Here is a 21,824-nt window from a genome sequence, read left to right as displayed (position 1 = left end):
TAATGTGTATATCTTCAAATAAAAAATAAAAAAAAATAGAATAAATGTAAAAACAAAAAAGGACCTATAGTTTACAAAATCATGGAATAATCAGTTTGTGTGTAGATAGTCTATAATTACTGCATGATAAAGAAAGTAATGTGTCAATTCAGGGAGATCATGCCAAACTAATCTTGCTGATTTTTTTGATTGGGTAACTAAAATAATAGATCAGGGTGGTGCAGTAGACATTGCTTACCTAGATTTCAGTAAGGCTTTTGACACTGTTGCACATAGAAGGCTTATCAATAAACTGCAATCTTTATGTTTGGATTCCAATATTGTTGAATGGGTTGGCAGGGTAGGCAACCTTCAGCACTCCAGATGTTGTGGACTACATTTCCCATAATGCTCTTACACCCATAATGCTGGCAAAGAATCATGGGAGGTGTCCAAAATATCTGGAGTTTCGAAGGTTGCCTATGCCTAGGTTAGGCAATGGCTGAATGACAGGCTTGTAGTCAATTGAGTATATTCGAAGCAAGGTCTAGTTACCAGTGTGGTACCTCAGGGATCTGTACTTGGATCCATTCTCTTTAATATTTTTATTAGTGATGTTGCAGAAGGTCTTGATGGTAAGGTAGGTATTTTTGCAGATGATACAAAGATTTGCAACAGGGTTGATGTTGCAGGAGGGATAAGCCAAATGGCAAATGATTTAGGTAAACTAGAAAAAATGGTCAGAGCTGTGGCAGCTGACATTTAATGTGGATAAGTGCAAGATAATGCATCTTGGACAAAAAAAACCAAGGGCATAGTATAGAATATTTGATACCCTACTTTCCATCTGAGGAAAGGGATTTATGGGTAATTGTTTCAGATGACTTAAAGGGAGGCAGACAATGTAATAGAGCAGCAGGAAATAGTAGTAGAAAGAGAGAAGTGATCATACCATTGTACGGAACCCTGGTGAGACCTTGTAGTATTGTACGCAGTACTGGAGACCGTATCTCTAGAAGAATATTGATACTTTTTAGAGAGTTCAGAGAAGGACTACAAAACTGGTTCATGGATTATAGGATAAAACTTACCAGGAAAGGTTAAAGGATCTTAACATGTATAGCTTGGAGGAAAGACGAGACAGGGGGGATATGATAGAAACATTTAAATACATAAAGGTAGTGATGTCGCGAACATAAAATTTTCCGTTGGCGAATGCGAATTTCCGCAAATGTTCGTGAACGGGCGAACCGGGCGAACTGCCATAGACTTCAATGGGCAGGCAAATTTTAAAACCCACAGGGACTCTTTCTGGTCACAATAGTGATGGAAAAGTTGTTTCAAGGGGACTAACACCTAGACTGTGGCATGCTGGAGGGGGATCCATGGCAAAACTCCCATGGAAAATTACATAGTTGATGCAGAGTCTGGTTTTAATCCATAAAAGGCATGAATCACCTAACCTTCCTAAATTGTTTGGAATAACGTGCTTTAAAACATCAGGTATGATGTTGTATCGATCAGGTAGTGTAAGGGTTACGCCCGCTTCACAGTGACAGACCAAACTCCCCATTTAACGCACCGCAAACAACCGCAAACAGTCCATTTGCACAACCGCAAACTCCCCATTTGCACAAGGTTGGATACCAAGCTAGCCATGTCCCGTTCCTTGTCCTCACTGATGTAATTGAAGGTCTCTTCCTCCACCCAGCCACGTACAACACCAAGGGTCCCCGAAAGGTGACAACAAGCCCGTTGGGACGCCTGCTGTGTTTGGTCTTCCACCTCCTCAAAGCCACCTTCCTCCTCTGACTCCTCTTCTTCAGACTCCTCTCTCTGCGTTGCCTCTCTCTGCGTTATTATAAGGTGTGTTAAGTAGTACTATTCCTATCAGTTGGTCCTCCAACTTCAAATTTGGGGCACTGCACGTGTAATCTAATGTGCCACCAGATAGGAGTGGTGGGTTATGTAGTCCCCCTCATCAGGCCTTTTTTAGTCGAATGTATTGCCGACTGTCAGTCCCTTCGGGATCCATCCCTCATTCATCTTAATAAAGGTGAGGTAATCTAGACTTTTTTGACCTAGGCGACTTCTCTTCTCAGTGACAATACCTCCTGCTGCACTGAAGGTCCTATCTGACAGGACACTTGAAGAGGGGAAGGCCAGAAGTTCTATCGCAAATTGGGATAGCTCAGGCCACAGGTCAAGCCTGCACACCCAGTAGTCAAGAGGCTCATCGCTCCTCAGAGTGTCGATATCTGCAGTTAAGGCGAGATAGTCTGCTACCTGTCGGTCGAGTCGTTCTCTGAGGGTGGACCTCGAAGGGCTGTGGCGATGCATAGGACTTGAAAAGCTCCGCATGTCCTCCATCAACAACACGTCTGTAAAGCGTCCTGTCCTTGCCGGCGTGGTCATGGGAGGAGGAGGATTACTTTCACCTCTTCCCCTGTTAGATTCCCATTGTGACATCACCCTTATACGCTGTGTAAAGCATACTTTTTAATTGATTTTGGAACTGCTGCATCCTTTCCGACTTGCGGTAATTTGGTAACATTTCAGGCACTTTCTGCTTATACCGGGGGTCTAGTAGCGTCGACACCCAGTACAGGTCGTTCTCCTTCTGCTTTTTTATACGAGGGTCCCTCAACAGGCACGACAGCCTGAAAGACCCCATTTGCACAAGGTTAGATGCCGAGCTACTCATTTCCCGTTCCTCATCCTCAGTGATCTCACTGAAGGTATGTTCTTCCCCACAGCCACGTACAACACCACGGGTACCAGATAGGTGACAACGAGCACCCTGGGATGCCTGTTGTGGTTGGTCTTCCTCCTCCTCCTCAAAGCCACATTCCTCCTCTGACTCCTCTTCCTCACAATCCTCTTCCAGCGTTGCCGCAGGTCCAGCAAGCGATGATAAGGCTGTTTCTGGTGGTGATGGTGACCAAAACTCTTCCTCTTCCTCTTCATGCTCATCTACGGCCTGATCCAGCACTCTTCGCAGGGCACGCTCCAGGAAGAAAACAAATGGTATGATGTTGCTGATGGTGCCTTCGGTGCGACTGACTAGGTTTGTCACCTCCTCAAAAGGACGCATGAGCCTACAGGCATTGCGCATGAGTGTCCAGTAACGTGGCAAAAAAATCCCCAGCTCCGCAGAGGCTGTCCTAGCACCCCGGTCATACAAATACTCGTTAACGGCTTTTTTTGTTGGAGCAGGCGGTTGAACATTAGGAGTGTTGAATTCCAAAGTGTCGGGCTGTCGCAAATCACTGGCATGTTGTTTCACCGCTGGATATCTGAAAAGTGCGCCATGGCCGTGTAGGAATGCCTGAAATGGCCACACACCTTCCTGGCCTGCTTCAGGACGTCCTGTAAGCATGGGTACTTAAGCACAAAGCATTGTACGATCAGATTACACACATGTGCCATGCACGGCACATGTGTCAACTTGCCCAAATTCAATGCCGCCAACAAATTTCTTCCGTTGTCACAAACCACTTTGCCGATCTCCAGTTGGTGCGGAGTCAGCCACTGATCCACCTGTGCGTTCAGGGCGGACAGGAGTGCTGGTCCAGTGTGACTCTCTGCTTTCAGGCAAGTCAACCCCAAGACGGCGTGACACTGACGTATCCAGGATGTGGAATAGTACCTGGGGGGGTGCCGTTGATGTGTAGCAAGATGCAGCAGCAGAAGAGGACTCAGCCGAGGAGGTTATGGAAGAGGATGGAATAGGAGGAGTAGAGGAGGTGGCAGCAGGCCTGCCTACAAGTCGTGGCGGTGTCACCAACTCCTCTGCAGAGCCACGCATTCCATGCTTGGCAGCCATCCGCAGGTTTACCCAATGCGCAGTGTAGGTGATATACCTGCCCTGACCATGCTTTGCAGACCAGGTATCAGTGGTCAGATGGACCCTTGCCCCAACACTGTGTGCCCGACATGCCATTACTTCCTTTTGCACAATCGAGTACAGGTTGGGGATTGCCTTTTGTGCAAAGAAATTTCGGTCGGGTACCTTCCACTGCGGTGTCCCAATAGCTACAAATTTTTTGAACGCCTCAGACTCCACCAGCTTGTATGGTAAAAGCGGGTGGGCTAAGAGTTCAGTCAAGCCAGCTGTCAGACGCCGGGCAAGGGGGTGACTTTGTGACATTGGCTTCTTATGCTCAAACATGTCCTTGACAGACACCTGACTGTGGGCAGATGAGCAGGAACTGCTCAAGGTGAGAGACGGAGTGGCGGATGGTTGAGAGGGGGCAAGGAGGACAGCAGTGGTTGACGTGGCTGAAGATGCTGGACCAGGAGGAGGATGGCGGCTTTGAGTTTGTGTGCTGCTTGTACTCATGTGTTGATCCCATAGGCATTTGTGATGTGCGATCATGTGCCTTCGCAAAGCAGTTGTACCTAGGTTGGTGTTGGACTTCCCACGACTCAGTTTCTTTTGGCACAGGTTACAAATAGCATCGCTGTTGTCAGAGGCAGACACACAAAAAAATGCCACACTGCTGAGCTCTGCAATGACGGCATTCTGGTGGTGGCAACAGCATGCGTTGATTGGCGTGCTGTCTGGCTGACCCCGGGTGCCGATGCATGCTGTCTGACTGTGCCACTAGCTCCTTGCGACGACCTCCCCCTGCTTCCAACTCGTCTCCTCCTCCTCCTCTCTGTCTCCCCATCTGAACTTTCCCTCTGTTCTTCTTCTCTTCTAGCGGACACCCACGTGACATACCAAGTGAAGCGGCTGTGGTGCTAGTGTTGGTGGCTGCGGCAGACGGGCGAGTGGTAACTTGAGAGGTGTCCGAAGCTAAGCTGGAGGAGGATGGTGCGTCAAGGTTCCGAGCGGAAGCTGTAGAAGATTGGGTGTCCTGTGTTAGCCAGTCAACTATGTCCTCAGAACTTTTCGAGTTCAGGGTACGTGGCCTCTGAACACTGGGCATTATTCTAGGGCCAAAGGGAATCACAGCACCACGACCACGACGGCCGCTGCGGGGTGGCCTGCCTCTGCCTGTCATTTTTTTTTCGATTAGTGGTACTATGCATGCAAGCTACTGTGACAACAGATATGAGTGGCACTGTGCACTGTAAGAAGTTGGCAGAGTAGACGCTGTAGGCCTGACACACACGCTTGCAGACAACTAACTGCTATTCAATCTATTACAGTCAAAAAAAATTTAAATGTACACTACTGTTACACCAGATATGAGTTGCACTGGTGTGACACTGTGCCCTGGCAGGCCCTGGAACGCACACGTGTGAAGTAAACTGACTGCTATTATATTACAGTCAAAAATTTTTTTTTTGTTAAATGCAAGCTATTGTGACACCAGATATGAGTGGTGGCACTGGGCAAGTGGGCACAGTATACGCTGTGAGCATGACACACACGCTGGCAGACAACTAACTGCTATTCAATCTATCACAGTCAAAAAATTTTTTTTTTAAATGTACACTACTGTTACACCAGATATGAGTTGCACTGGTGTGACACTGTGCCCTGGCAGGCCATGAAACGCACACGTGTGAAGGAAACTGACTGCTATTATATTACAGTCAAAAAAGTTTTTTTTTTTTAAATGCAAGCTATTTTGACACCAGATATGAGTGGTGGCACTGGGCAAGTGGGCACAGTATACACTGTGAGCCTGACACACAGGCTGGCAGGCAGGTAACTGCAATTACATTACACAGGAAAAAAAAAAGCAGACTGATGTTCTAACCCTAAAAAGGGCTTTTTGGGGTGCTGTCCTTACAGCAGAGATCAGATGAGTCCTTCAGGACTGTAGTGGACACTGAATACACTAGCCTAGCTATCAATTTCCCTATTAAATCAGCAGCAGCACACTGTCCCTCCTCTCACTAAGAATGCAGCTTCAGAATGAATCTAAAATGGATGCTGTCCAGGAGGTGGGAGGGTCTGGGAGGGAGGGACTGCTGCTGATTGGCTGGAATGTGTCTGCTGACTGTGATATACAGGGTCAAAGTTTCCTCAATGATGACGAATAGGGGGCGGACCGAACATCGCATATGTTCGTCGTCCGTGGCGAACGCGAACAAACATGTTCGCCAGGAACTATTCGCCAGCAAACCGTTCGGGACATCACTACATAAAGGGAATCAACACAATAAAGGAGGAGACTATATTTAAAAGAAGAAAAACTACCACAATAAGAGGACATAATCTGATATTAGAGGGGCAAAGGTTAAAAAATAATATCAGGAAGTATTACTTTACTGAGAGGGTAGTGGATGCATGGAATAGCCTTCCAGCTGAAGTGGTAGAGGTTAACACAGTAAAGGAGTTTAAGCATGTGTGGGATAGGCCAGGGACTAATGAAAGTATTTAGAAAATTGGGCAGACTAGATGGGCCCAACAGTTCTTATCTGCAGTCACATTCTATGTTTCTATGTTTCAATTGAACCATAATTATTAACTAGTATGTATTATTATTATTTTTTTTATAAAATATTTATTTTAATTTCTAGTGATATTATAGAAAACAAATCTAAAATATATTTTATAATACAACTCTTGAATTTAACTTCTCTGCTGCACAAGCCTCTCCTACCAAATGCCAAAGAACTACATTTAGACCTAGACCAATGTACCCTCACTACAAAACATATTTTTAAAGGTTTTGACATGCCCTTAATTAATTTAAAGTTGATATGAAACTGTAAAATGACAACAGTTTAGAAAAGGAACAGTCATAACAATCATTATTCTCTTTTTAATACAGTATTCAGCTAGTTCACCATAGTGCAATTCAGAAATCGACTAAGGAACTTCGTGACATGTCTAATAACAGGGAAATTGCATGGCCACTATCAACGCTACCCGTGTTCCACCCAGTGACCGGTGAGATGGTACCTCCTCTGCACACAGACAACTATGACAATACTAACATGCCTCTGATGCAAACCCAACAGTAAGTATCAAAGAAATATAGTAATTTCTCGCATTGATTACTGTAATTCTTTCCTAATTGGTCTCCCCAGAAATTGTACTGCCTTTCTTCAGTTTGTACTAAATCTTGCGACCAGGCTGATTTTTCTCTCCCGTCGCTTCTCTCACACCTTGCACCTCTGTTAATCATTTCATTAGTTTCCTGTAACCTATAAGAGTCAATTAAAAATACTAAACCTTAACTATAAAGCTCTAAACAATTCTAGCCCTTTTTACATTTCTTCACTAATGCGTAGGTACACCCCTTCTCAGTCTCTCAACTCTGCTGGTGACCTTCTAGTGTCCACAGCTTGCACTTTCCTGCTAACATGTGCTTGCCTACCCCCATCAGAATCTCCCCTACTTTTCAATTATTTAAGAAGTCCCTTAAAGCGGCACTGTCATGCCAAACTTACCTTTCCCCAATGGATTCCTCTTCTCTCCCTTTGTCAGCATCTGTTCTTCATTTCTTACTGTCTGCTCTAGTTTTCTTTAAAACATAAGACAAAGTAGGGACTACTTTGTCTTATGGAGGTTTCCTACACTTGACCAGCTTTGACCAGTGGAGGAGCAAAATGTGCTCTGTTTCCTGAGGTCAAAGCAATCTTCCCACAATTCTTACCTATCCTCCGTGATCTCGCGATGCTTCCTGTCAGTATTCCCGAACGTCCTGTCACTTAGACAGAACGCTGGCGAGACCACAGAATTGCGTCCTAACAGAATGAGAACAGTTTCTCCATTCATGTTAGGAAGCAATGTGGACTTTGTTCGGATCAGAATTTCATTAGAATTAGTGAGCTATCTACCAAAAGGCTGAAAGGCCTAAATTGGTATTTTTGCCAAATGTACTAATACTAAGTAAAGATTACTTAGTACTAGTAAATCCTGCCACTACGCGCTATACCGCGAGTAGGGGCATGTCTACTAAACAGTGAGCAGCCTGTGGCAGGTGGGCACCCTAAATTATAATAAGGGGGGGACCTATTGTCCTCCCCCTGGCCCCCACCCCTGAGTGGCAGGTGGGGGCCCTAAATTACAATAAAGGGGACCTATAGTCCTCCCCAGTGGCCCCCACCCCTGAGAGGCGTGTGGGGGCCCTAAATAACAATATGGGGTGGGACACCTAATGTCCTCCCTCCTGGCCCCCTCCCCTGAGTGGCGGGTGGGGGCCCTAAATAACACCTGTCACAGCACTCTGATTGGTTGGCTTGAAATCCAGTGCTCTGTGTTATTTTTGACAGCGTGGGAAAGTTCTTTGGAATTTTCCCATGTTGTGTAATTTGACTCATAACACTGTGATTGAGTGATTGAAAGCAACCAATCAGAGTGTTGCTCATGGGTGGACAATAGGTCCCCTCCCGTATTGTAATTTAGGGTCCCCACCCACCATGGGGGCATATGTTTGGGAGGGGACTTTTTTCTCTTTTACTACAGTGAGCAGCCACTACAGTGACCCCCATAGAGTAAGGGAGGACATAGGAGGCTTAGGAAGTGGTGGTGAGCAGTGCTCCCTGCCGCTTCTAATTTTACATATTACAAGGACTGAGCTGAGCGCCAGTAGCTCCCTCCTTGTAATAAACCAAATGAACGAAGGAAGAGGTCTTCGTTCATTCATTTGAAATTTCTATTAATTTATTCGTCTTTCTGACGAATGAAGGAATAGAGGAAATTCCAGTTTGCATGCCCAAGTGTTTAAGTGGGCATGCGCAGAAATTTCACAGCGCTATCTAGTGTGGGTAGATGACATGTCCCACATGGACATCTACCCACACAAAGATGGCCGCGCCCGGGACCTAGGTGCGGGCAGAAAAAAGGGATGACAAAAAATAGGTACCGTATATACTCGAGTATAAGTCGAGTTTTTCAGCACATTTTTTGTGCTGAAAAACCCTCACTCGACTTATACTCGAGTTAATGTCTGTATTATGGCAACTTACATTGCCATAATACAGACAAGGACCGCCGGGCTCATTACAAGCCCGGCGGTCCTGTTGGGGGGCTGGCAGAGAGCATTAACTTACCTTCCTGCAGCTCCTGTCAGCTCCCTTCTCCTCCGTGCAGCTCCTCTGTCAGCTCCCACTGTAAGTCTCGCGAGAGCCGCGGGGTCCGCGGCTCTCGCGAGACTTACAGTGGGAGCTGACAGAGGAGCTGCACGGAGGAGAAGGGAGCTGACAGGAGCTGCAGGAAGGTAAGTTAATGCTCTCTGCCAGCCCCCCCTCCTACACAGCCCATACACTGGACCACCAGGGAGTGAGAGCCCCCCTCCCTGGCAAGCTAACAAGCAGGGAGGGGGGACGAAAATTAAATCAAACATAAAAAAAAAAAAAAAAAATACAAAAAAAATATATATATATTAAAATAAAATAAAAAACTTAAAATATTAAAATAAAAAATGTATAATAAAAATGCCCTCCTCCCACCCAGTTCTCTCTCACACACACACACACACACACACACACACACACACACACACACACACACACACAATCTGCATTCTACACACACTCATACAAACACACACTCTGCATTATATACACACACACTCATACAAACAATCTGCATTCTACACACACTCATACAAACACACACTCTGCATTATAAACACACACACTCATACAAACAATCTGCATTCTACACACACACTTATACAAACACACACACTCTGCATTATATACACACACACTCGTACAAACAATCTGCATTCTACACACACTCATACAAACACACACTCTGCATTATAAACACACACACTCATACAAACAATCTGCATTCTACACACACACTTATACAAACACACACACTCTGCATTATATACACACACACTCGTACAAACAATCTGCATTCTACACACACTCATACAAACACACACACACTGTATTATATACACACACACTCGTACAAACAATCTGCATTCTACACACACTCATACAAACACACACACTCTGCATTATATACACACACACTCATACAAACAATCTGCATTCTACACACACTCATACAAACAAACACACACTGCATTATATACACACACACTCGTACAAACACACACACTCTGCATTATATACACACACACTCATACAAACAATCTGCATTCTACACACACTCATACAAACACACACTCTGCATTATATACACACACACTCATACAAACACACACTCTGCATTATACACACACACACTCATACAAACAATCTGCATTCTACACACACTCATACAAACACACACACACACTGCATTATATACACACAGTGTGTGCGTATATAATGCAGAGTGTGTGTGTTTGTATAAGTGTGTGTGTAGAATGCAGATTGTTTGTATGAGTGTGTGTGTGTGTATAATGCAGAGTGTGTTTGTATGAGTGTGTATATAATTCTAAAAATCACAGAATTTCATAGCCCCAAGTTTTACCCTCGACTTATCCACGAGGCATAGCATATTTCACAATTGTTGGTCACAAAACTGCCCTCGACTTATACATGAGATCGACTTATACACGAGTATATACGGTAATATGTAATTGTCTCACTTAATCTTAAATTTTCCCCTTCATGGTATTGTAAAGCACTGCGGAATAAGTTGGCGCTATATAAATGCTAATAATAATGCTAATAATAATAATGATTAATCAAGCTTGATTTGCAACAAAATTACTCTATGCAGTAAATTGTCCAATGTAAATATAATATGAATATTTTTGCAAGTAAACAATAAAGAAAAACAAACCTTCTTTAACCTTTATTTATCGTGGCAGCTTAGTGTAGTGGTTTTGGTGCTAGAAAATTACGGGTGCGCACAATTAGGTTTTTCCCACTAATTTTTTTTAACATTATTTGGTTTATTCTTCAGTGATTTGATCATTAAACCAGAAAATCGTATTGAATTCCAATTAGCGATAGGTGGGAGCTGCTTTTCAATATGCTCCCTGTGTAGGGTAGTAAGTTGTAGACTTGTGCACACTGGAACACATTGTTTCGACTGAACTACTTTGTTCGAAAATAAAATATATTTTGGGATGACCAGATATGTAATAGAAATATTATCTGTATATTTTGTTGTACACCAATATGTGCATTTTCCCACCGTTTAATTCACAGATCAATTGAGAAAAAGTAACATTAGAGGAAAAAATAAATCTATATTTATATATATGTTTTAAAGGAAACAATCGATGACAGGTTCACTTTAGTGTGAAGCTTTTTCACGCTCCACAAGAGCAAATAAAACAATTTCAGAAAAGGATATTGCAGACTGAATTATACAAAGTACAGAAACTCTAACAAAATGTTTATTTTTCCAAATATTAATGAGTTGGTCATATTTTTACAGGACTATGCCACATCAGACACAAATCCCGCAGCAGCAAAACGCAGGTTAGTATTAAATAAAATGGAATATACTTTGTACTGATACAGTCTCCTCAATATTTGTCCTTGCAAAATCGGAACAGGAAAGTCATCGTCCCAGGATGGGGCATGTCAGTGACGCACTCAACATTGTTGCAATGTGCAAATAGGCATCACACACATAAAGATGTGACATTCGTGCTGAACGAACACGCCTAGCTTTCCGTCCAGATACTTGTTTATGTCCAGAGTACATGCTGTCTTCTTGCATGGTTAAAGCACACTTACTATTGACCATGTCTTGTGCTTCTGGGGGCATTCACTTGGGTAGCCATGAGAAGTTATACCCAGAGGAATAGCTTGTTGTTGCCTTGTGAAGTATGCAAAAGGGCTCAGATGTCTCCAGTCACTCTCTGCAACCTGCAGCTAACATTTTTTTTTAATGTAACTGACAGTGGAGACCATAACTATGTATTGATTCCATAGCAAAACAAAGCTAGATAACCTCACTCCACCGCACCGCCTCTGCTTGTTGGTTGTGATGTGTACTAGGTGTCACCATTCATCCATAGCTTGATCAACGTTCAGGTTGCAGTGAGTGTAAAATAGCAAATATCTGCAACCATCCCCCCAAAGAATGACAAATGATGTGCAATGATTCACTTTTTTTTTTTTTTTTTCATTTTAATACCTTACATGGGAATTATAATTGGTGACATCAGGAACCTTTCAACTACAATATATATTTAAATATACTATAAATCAGGGCTGTCCAACCTGTGGCCCCCCCAGATGTTGCTGAACTACAACTCCCATGATTCCCTGGCTATCTGTTTAATTGAAAGAATCATGAGAGTTGTAGTTCAGCAACATCTGGGGGGGGGGGGGGGTGGAGGGCCGCAGGTTGGCCAGGCCTGCTCTAAATGAATGATACATACACAAGGTCAATCACTAAAACATGAATAATCTCGAATTCAAAGAAAAGTTCAATTTTGAGGTCAGAATAGTCAAAATGAAAACATATTTTGACCTCAAATTTTAAATTTACCTTAAGTCGCTTTTATTTTCTGACCGCACATACTTCAGTGAATAACTCTGACAGTATAGAAATAAATCAGAATACAGGTGAACGCATATTGAAGAGAGAGGGTTCTCATTGCTTTCTTCCTCTATGTTACTGCTTTCCGGATCCAAAGGAGAGTTTCGCATGACAAGCTTTCAACGATTTGAGGCAAGTACAAGTGACTTGTGAGGCAATCACATTTTAAAATTCCATTTTACTGCTATGTGAATTATTAAAAACAAAAACGAAAAGATAGAGAACTATAATAATAATTGCGCTTCTGTATATAAAAAGAAAAATAATAAAAATGCTATTAAGTCATCATCCCTGAGAATGTAAGCTTGTAGAAGCAGGACCTTCACCAACATATAACACAAAATGGAGAAATAAAGTAAACAGAGTGCAGGTCAGGAGTCCGGATACAAGTCAAGGGCTTGTGAGCTGCACCACTGTATGCACCTAATAGGGAGCTCCGATCAGGGGGTAACCCTCCAAAATATGCAGGAAATAGGAGAAAGTGATGTATAGAGTTCCACAAGGGGAAACTAACATCAGAAGAGCTCCACTGGTATAAGAAATGAGGAAGGTAGGCCCATACCTTTAATCAATTTAAGGATAAAAAGGATATGGAAACAAAAAGTATAACTTGGAAAAAAGGGAGATCTACTAAACTGTGCCCAGGGGATCCATTATCTGGAGTACTAAATGGCATCTAAATTCCAGTTCCCCTAGTGTCCGTCTGACGGGAAGGTAGTGTAAACAAGGTTAGGGAGAGAGAAAAGGCACAGGGTCCACATAGAACAAGGGACTAGGTAATCTGGTCTAAACCCAGATGAAAAGCCTCAACGAAAAAAAAAGAGTTACCTCGAACCACCTGAACCAACTCTCCCTACTAAAGTTATTAATAAATAAACACCTAAAAATCCATAACCATAGTGGTAACAAAAATAAAAAAGTGCTGAATAAAAAGAAAAAAGAAAACACTTGACGCGCGTTTCGGCGTATTCAGCATTTTAAACACACCTAAATGCGCGTCAAGTGTTTTCTTTTTCTTTAATCACTGCACTTGGTAGCACTTTTTTATTTTTGTTACCACTATGGTTATTGATTTTAGGTGTTTATTTATTTATTTATAACTTTAGTAGGGAGAGTTGGTTCAGGTAGACACTAGTGGTCAGACCACGGTGTCGAGGTAACTCTTAGGGTGAATTGAGAGATTTTTTTTTTTCTTTGAGGCTTTTCATCTGCATTTAGACCAGGTTATCTGGTCCCTTGTTCTATGTGTACCCTGTGCCTTTTCTGTCTCCCTAACCTCGTTTACACTACCTTCCCGTCAGTCGGACACTAGGGGAACTGGAACTTAGATGCTATTTAGTACTCCAGATAACGGATCCCCTGGGCACAGTTTAGCAGATCTCCCTTTTTTCAAGTTATACTTTTTGTTTTCATATCCTTTTTATCCTTAGATTGATTAAAGGTAGCCCCTCCCCTCCCCCTCCTTCCTCATTTCCTATACTAGTGGAGCTCTCCTGATGTTAGTTTCCCTTTGTGGGACTCTATACATCACTTTCTCCTACTTCGCCAACATATGTTCCTGGAACCTGTCTTATTGCAACTATTTGTTTATTACCTATCGTACAGCGCTGCGGAATGTTTGCTACCAATAAATAATAATAATAATAATAATAATAATTTAAGTTTTACTTATTAATTAAACCATAATAGTGAAACATATATTAAAGTTGTTTTTATATTCACAGGTAAATGGTATCCCTGAAGAAAGAAAACTCACAGAGGCGATGAATTTATAATGAAAAGAACACTATCTGTAATCACTAATTAAATTGTGCAATATTTGTACAGCAGTGTATTTGGCGTGGCTTGTAGTACTGACTCAATCTAAAGACTCATTTTATTTTAATTTCCTTGGAATAATTATCTGCAAATTTTGTATGAAAGGAACTGTATATGTTTTATAATAATAGATAAGTTATATCATATATTGGAACATATCCAACTCAGGGATGGGAAACTACAACCCATCCTCCCAGATTGTGTGGCACTACAAATCCCAAACTTCTTTGCATGCCATATAGAAGTAGTCCAATAACTTCTTTGGGTGCGCAGTTCAGAGCTCATGTTGAAACTGTTCTTAATACTGATTGAGAGAGTCTTTTGCTTAGGTAATCCATATTTGTTATGATGTCATAAAATGGTAACCATCATGAAAAATACAAGGGCCCATTCATTAAACAGGAAGTTATGGTGATTTGCTAAAAGTTTTGCCATTGTAGAATAAAATCCTAACTCATCTGAAGTTTTTTTTGCCAACTCTGGCCTTAATTTTGAAGACTATGACAAAATGCTGGTGTTATCATACTTGTCAACTGTCCCACGTTTAGCAGGACAGTCTTCATTTTGGGCCCTAGTCCTGCCATTCCAGTTTTTTTTTTCCACTCAAGTCCTTCAAAAAGTATAAGCAGATTCTTTTTTTAAATGTATTTATAGTTATTTACAATGAGCTTTTCCTCACTTGTATGTCCTGGAGAACATATATAAATACATTGTTGCACATGTAACAGACATATACAATACAATTATAGTACTTTCCTAACAACCTACTTTCCTACCTTACCCATACCTTTTTATGTCACTATACCCCACACCTTCTAGAATGTAAGCTCATTGAGCAGGGCCCTCAGCCCCTCTGTTCCTGTGCATCCAAATCATCTGGTTACAATTACGTGTCTATTAGTCCACCCATTGTACAGCGCTGCGGAATTTGTTGCCCGCTTTATAAATAATAATAAGTTAAAAGTTGCCTTGTGACATCACCACTGGATGTCCGGTGGGCTCGGTGTGCAGAGGAAGGTGAGTTAGACTTACCTGAACCTGTCCCTCACGGGCACCATCATGCTCTGCCGTCCGATCCTCTTCAGTTGCCAGGAGCCAATGTCAGTGCTGCACTCTGACGCATGCATGATTCTCTACAAAGAGAGACTTTTCCACTTAGCCGTCACTACTCACAGCTCGGAATTGGACATGCTTTGACGAAGTTTGACTCTGCATTTTTGCCAAGCTTGTGAGACTGAGACAAAATAGTTCCTAGTATGGTATATATTTTGACTGGGTTGGAATTTCAATGAAGTTCCACCACAGTCAATGTGAATATTTCATAAAGATTTTATCTTTATTAAAAAAATTATTTTGCAGGAGAGGAGCAGAGCAACTTTAATAATGAGTGCATAGAATGTTTTTTATGACTTTTTATGGACTTCTCTGCCCATACTAGAGAGCTTCAGCTTTACACATGCATAGATTTGATTTTCATCATGTCAGAAAGACACTTGGCAGTGGTGCAAGTTGTGATGCTTTGATGCATCTATTCAGACACATTTTCTCATCCAATCTGCTTCTAACCTGCAAACGCACAAATGAACGCTAAACAGTAATTATAAGTGTAGTTAACAGTGGATCAACTACATGAATTAGACAAATATGTTAATATGTATTTTGTAAAAATATTGTAACCCAGAATATTCTGCACAGAAAGACAAATGTCAGACAACCAGCAACACACACTGCATGGCCAAAAAGAAAAGTCGCCACCAAAAAAAAAAAAAAAATAAAGGTCACGTACTCTAATATTTTGTTGCATCGCCTTTAGCTTTGATTACAGCATGCAATTCGCTGTTGCATTGTTTCCATAAGCTTTTGCAATGTCACAAGATTTATTTCCATCCAGTGTTGCATTAATTTTTCACCAAGATCTTGTATTGATGATGGGAGAGACCACTGCGCAAAGCCTTCTCCAGCACATCCCAAATATTCTCAATGTGGTTAAGGTCTGGACTCTGTGGTGGCCAATCTATGTGTAAAAATTGTGTCTCATGCTCCCTGAACCACTCTTTCACAATTTGAGCACGATGAATCCTGGCATTGTCATCTTGGAATATGCCCGTGCCATCAGGAAAGAAAAAATCCATTGATGGAATAACCTGGTCATTCAGTATATTCAGGTAGTCAACTGACCTCATTCTTTTGGCACATAATGTTGCTGGACCTAGACCTGACCAACTGCAGCAACCCCAGATCATAGTACTGCCCCACAGGCTTGTACAGTAGGTACTAGGCATGATGGGTGCATCCCTTCATCTGCCTCTCTTCTTACGCTGATGAGCTCATCACTCTGGAAAAAGGTAAATCTGGACTCATCAGACCACATGACCTTCTTCCATTGATCCAATCTTTATGCTCCCTAAGAAATTGAAGCCTTTTTTTTTTCCTGATTAGCCTCACTGATTAGTGGTTTTCTTAAAGGAGCACTATAGGATCAGGAACACAAAACATGTATTCCTGACCCTATAGGGTTAAAACCACCATCTAGCCCCCCTGGATCCCTTATGCCTCCCTAAAAAAATAGTAAAACTTCTTGTATTCAAGTCTGCAGCTGCATATTTTGTCCCGGTTTCCTTTAGACTTGCCCACTACCTGCTGACATCTGCAGAAGTGGTAGCCTGATCCAATCACAATGCTTCCCCATAGGATTGACTGAGACTGTCAAAGAGGCAGATCAGGGGCAGAGCCAGCATGATTCAAACACAGCCCTGGCCAATCAGCATCTCCTCATAGAGATGAATTGAATCAATGAATCTCTATGAGGAAACTTCAGTGTCTGCATGCAGAGGGAGGAGATACTGAATGTTTGGATGCATTTTAGGCAGCCATGACCCAGGAAGGATCTCTAGCAGCCATCTGAGGAGTGGCCAGTGAAGTTATCACTAGGCTGTAATGTAAATACTGCATTTTCTCTGAAAAGACAGTGTTTACAGCAAAAAGCCTGAAGGTAATGATTCTACTCACCAGAACAAATTCAATAATCTGTAGTTGTTCTGGTGACTATAGTGTCCCTTTAAGGCTACACAGCTGTTCAGTCCCAATCCCTTGAGTTCCCTTTGCATTGTGCGTGTGGAAATACTCTTACTTTCACTATTAAACATAGCTCTGAGTTCTACTGTTGTTTTTCTATGATTTGATTTCACCAAACGTTTAAGTGATCGCTGATTATGATTAATCAGACAATGGTTCCCCACTATCGTTCCAGTTTTTAATATTGCGTTGGACAGTTCTTAACACAATTTTAGTAGTTTCTGCAATCTCCTTAGATGCTTTCTCTGCTTGATGCATGCCAATGATTTAACCCTTCTCAAACAGACTAACATCTTTTCCACGACCACAGGATGTGTCTTTCGACATGGTTGTGTGTGTGTGTGTGCAATCCAGCCACTGTAAGAAAAATAAATATATATGTTAATATTTTATACTGTGTGTTAGTAAAGACCAGTTTCCTTTAACTAAACCATAAATTATTATAAATTAAAGGGACCTTAAAGGGACACTATAGTCACCGAAACAAGTGTAGCTTAATGGTAAAAAAAAAAAAACGTTGGCCAGCATATCAGGTTGGACCCCCCTTTTGGGTGGGATTAGTCTGATATGTAAATGGCCCTGGTTCTTTTTGTAATGGCATAAGCTTAAAACTGCTTGAAATCTGAGCATGGACCCACCAAAGGGCAAGCTACATGAGCTGTTGTCCATTCCCAGTACTCTCTTGAAACCTTGTTTTTTGCTCTCCCCTTCTTTAATAAATTGGCTTAAAGAATTGTCACCTTCAGAGAAATGATTGCTATTTGTCTCATCACCCTAATAAACACTAGTACAATATTTACTGAGCTCAATTAGGCAGCGGAGTTCCATGATTCTTCAAACATACGCATGCACTTGGGCATCTCAGCGATAACTGCCACGAGACGCTAGAAGGAAGTCAATAGTGCACGCAATAACTAACTTTTATCTGTAGCTGTACTGAAATTGTGGAAGTAACTGTTCTACTTTAAAATTTGCAATTCCCTAGTGAGTTCCTGAAAATTCATGGTTTAATCAATGTTCAGGAGCTACTGATTGTCATTGGGGATACTTACTTTTTTTGGAAAAAAAAATCAGCAGGAAGATTTCCCATGATGGGTACCAGCCAAGCTGGGTGGCGAGCTGGACGGCCTACTAAGCAGGGTGCCGGCCGCGAGCCGAGAGCCGGCTCCTTTTCAGACATAACAACATACCAAGCCTTTACACAACACTGCACAAAGCACCTAGAGCTCAGTAGTCAGGGCCGGATTAACATAGGGGCTGATGGAGCTGCAGCTCCAGGCCCAGGCCCATGGAATAGGCCCATTTAAAAAACCAAAAAAAATAAAAAAAATTGTAACTTTTTTTTTTTTTTTTTACACACTACTCTTAGGTTTGCCACCTGACTGGTATTTTAAGGCACAGCTGGTATTTGAGGCTGCCTGGCCGTGATGGTATTGCAGATTGCAGTAATACCGGCAATACAAATGCAAATATTTTTTCAGTTTAAACAGAGATTACTCTGCAATACCAGCACCGGCCAGTAGGGGTCACTGTGTGTGGAGAGAGGCAGGGATAGGAAGTTACAGCATATCCCTCCCTGCCTCTCTCTACTCATACACAGGGGAGCAGCTACACAGCACGGAGAGTTCAGACAGCAGCTCCCAGCCTGCAGAGACAGACTACAGCTCAGGGAAGTGAGGGATGAGGGGAAAGGCAGCAGGGAGACATGGGGACACTGAGACACTAGGGGACACACAGGGACACTGAGACACTGGGAGACGTGGGGACACTGAGACACTTGGGGACACTGGGAAACATGGGGACACTGAGACACTAGGGGACACTGATACATGGGGACACTGAGACACATGGGGATGCTGTGAGACATAGGTAGACACACTGGGACACGGAAACACTAGGGACACAGTGTCTCCATGTCTCCCACTGTCCCCATGTCTCTAAGCCCGTGTCCCATAGTCTCCTAGTTTCCCCTAGTCTCCCAGTGTCCCCAAATGTCTGTGTCCCCATGTCTCCCAGCCAGTGTCCCTAGTGTCTTGTGTCTCCATGTCTCCCAGTGTCTGTGTCCCTAGTGTCCCCATGTCTCCCAGTGTCCCCAAATGTCTCCCAGTGTCCCCATGCCTCCTAGCCAGTGTCCCTAGTGTCTCAGTGTCCCTATGTCTCCCAGTGTCCCCTAGTCTCCCAGTGTCTGTGTTCCCATATCTCTCAGTGTCCCTAGTGTCTTAGTTTCCCCACATGTCTGTGTCCCCATGTCTCCCAGTGTCTGTGTCCCTAGTGTCTGTGATCCCATGTCTCCCAGTGTCCCCAAATCTCTGTGTCCCCATGTCTCCCAGTGTCCCCAAGTGTCCCCATTTCGCTCAGTGTCCCCATGTCGCTCAGTGTCCCCTAGTATCCTAGTAACACGGGACACACTGAGACATGGGGAAACTGGGAGATATGGGGACACAGACACTGGGAGACTAGGGGATTGGCCTTCCAATTCTTTGGACACACATACCCCCTTTTTGGGCATGTTCGCCCATTTTGGCACTTCTCGTTACCCCGCCCATTGAATTCCTGCTTCACTGGACACTGCTGTTAGGGGGTATGGATTTACTTGAAAGATGAAAGCATAAATTAGATAAATAGATTAGCATAGAGTATGTGTTTTCTTATAGCTGCATCCTTTGAGTTTCCCTCCAACACCAACTCCATCAGATGCATGACGCTTGAGAGGTATAACTGTTTTAGTGTTTTTGGTCGATAAGATTCTATAATTAGGCCCTATCACAATTGTCAGCACCAGGCCCACTGGGCTCTTAATCTGGCCCTGTCAGTAGTCACCTTATGGGAGACCCAGAACACTCCCATCCCCGAAGTGTGGACCCTCCACACCATGTCCTCCAAGGAGGAAAATGTGTTTACCCCATCCAAGTTCATTCACCCTCGTTACACTCTACTCCATACCCTGACCCTATGGAGAGAACTATATCCACAAACATGCATGCCTACCCCACCATGAAATGTAGCTACATACGAGAGAGCATACACACTCATAAAACAAAAGGTCACCAAACCCAGCATCTCACACCACAACCATGTCTATAAAAATACAATCTCATAACACTCGAGGGCTGAACCACCCTCACAAACGCTGCATCCTTTTAGAAGCGGCAAAATGAGAAAAGATTGTCATTCTCTGCATCCAGGAAATCCATTTTGTCCACAACAGAATCCCCAAATTTGGCCTCCATGACTATCCAACCCAATACCATGCTACCCATTCCTCCAAATCAATTGGAGTATCATTCCTAATACACAGCTCACTGACATTCGAATTATTAAGCATCCAAAAAGACACACAAGGGAGGTACATTATAATGCATTGCATGATCAATGACACAGAATACATCCTCGCAGGCATATATAGCCAAAATACGAACCAAAGACAGTTTCTACAAAAAATCTTGCGCAAGCTCCCCAAACAGCATTAGGAGCCACTATAATATGTGGTGACCCAAACCATGTGCAAGATTCGCGCATGGACACAACACTGCCTGGTCTGTCCCCACGACACTCCGCAACCAGAACACAAAGCAAAGCTATTCTCAAGCTAATAACAGAACACAATCTATACGATGCCTGGCGGACACTACATCCTACAGACAAGGAGGTTACATGCTACTCACAGGTACACAAGTCATTCTCACGAATAGACCATATCATGGTATCGGGGCCTCTACTCCCGAAAACCAACCAGTGCACAATTGGGGACATTGTGTGGTCAGACCACGCGCCAATCTTAACCATAACCTTGAGAGGCCCATTCCCTCATAGAGGCCAGGTGCCGTGCCACCTAAACGAATCACTGCTGCATGACCCTGCCTTTCTCACCCAGATGACACAACATTTAGAACAATACTTCCAAATCAATAACACCTCAGACATATCCCCTACCACCTTGTGGCAGGCCCACAAACCAACTATAAGAGGGCTATTGATAAGCCGAGCCTCATATATAAAACGCACATCCAACAAAGAATATATCACCCTGCTGCACACAATACAGGACGCAATGAATGCCCACACGAAAAGCCCAGAAAATACTTATCTCGAAACAATAGCAACCGCCACAAAACGCTTAAACGACATCCACCTAGCAAAGACGTCCCAAACAATGCAACGTCTAAAAATTAAACAATACTCCTAGGGCAACAAAGCAGGGAAGACACTGGCAGCACTATTGAGAAAAAAGCAAGCCCAATCCAAAATCCCTTATTTAATTTCCAACACAGGCCAAAAAATCTATAAGATATCAATGATGAAATGGCCAAGTTCTACCACAACTTGTACAACCTAAAGCAGGATGACACGACACACCACCCCACTGAGACAGAGATCAGCGATTTCCTAAGCCTCACACAGCTACCGTCACTGACCCCGCAACAAAAATAACTAATACAACTACCTGTGACATGCCAAGAAATATTGCAAACCATAGCATCCCTACCATCCGGGAAATCCCCGGGACCAGACTGCCTCACCAATTACTATTACAAAACATTTTCTAACATCTTAGCCCCACGACTGGTAC

The 21,824-nt window shown here is 43.0% G+C and overlaps 1 protein-coding gene across 6 annotated transcripts in view; it reads left to right on the top strand.

The window, feature by feature from the left end:
• SGCE (sarcoglycan epsilon) overlaps positions 1-14,190 on the top strand; it is a 108,042-nt gene extending 93,852 nt beyond the window's left edge. For 5 of the 6 annotated variants that reach the window (XM_063452271.1, XM_063452269.1, XM_063452270.1 and 2 more), the window contains 3 exons: positions 6,714-6,902; positions 11,246-11,289; positions 12,459-12,564. In XM_063452271.1, the coding sequence (XP_063308341.1) occupies positions 6,714-6,902; positions 11,246-11,289; positions 12,459-12,514 (289 nt within the window). In that variant the 3' untranslated portion in view covers positions 12,515-12,564. Of the gene's footprint in view, positions 1-6,713; positions 6,903-11,245; positions 11,290-12,458; positions 12,565-14,085 lie in introns of those variants that run through there. The other variant, XM_063452268.1, reaches the window with a different exon arrangement.
• Positions 14,191-21,824: the final 7,634 nt, after the last annotated feature.

Source organism: Pelobates fuscus, chromosome 4 (assembly GCF_036172605.1).
Source record: "Pelobates fuscus isolate aPelFus1 chromosome 4, aPelFus1.pri, whole genome shotgun sequence".
Classification (NCBI taxonomy): domain Eukaryota; kingdom Metazoa; phylum Chordata; class Amphibia; order Anura; family Pelobatidae; genus Pelobates; species Pelobates fuscus.
The sequence above is the reverse complement of the archived record's forward strand: the minus strand, read 5'-3'. Positions and strand labels throughout refer to the sequence as shown.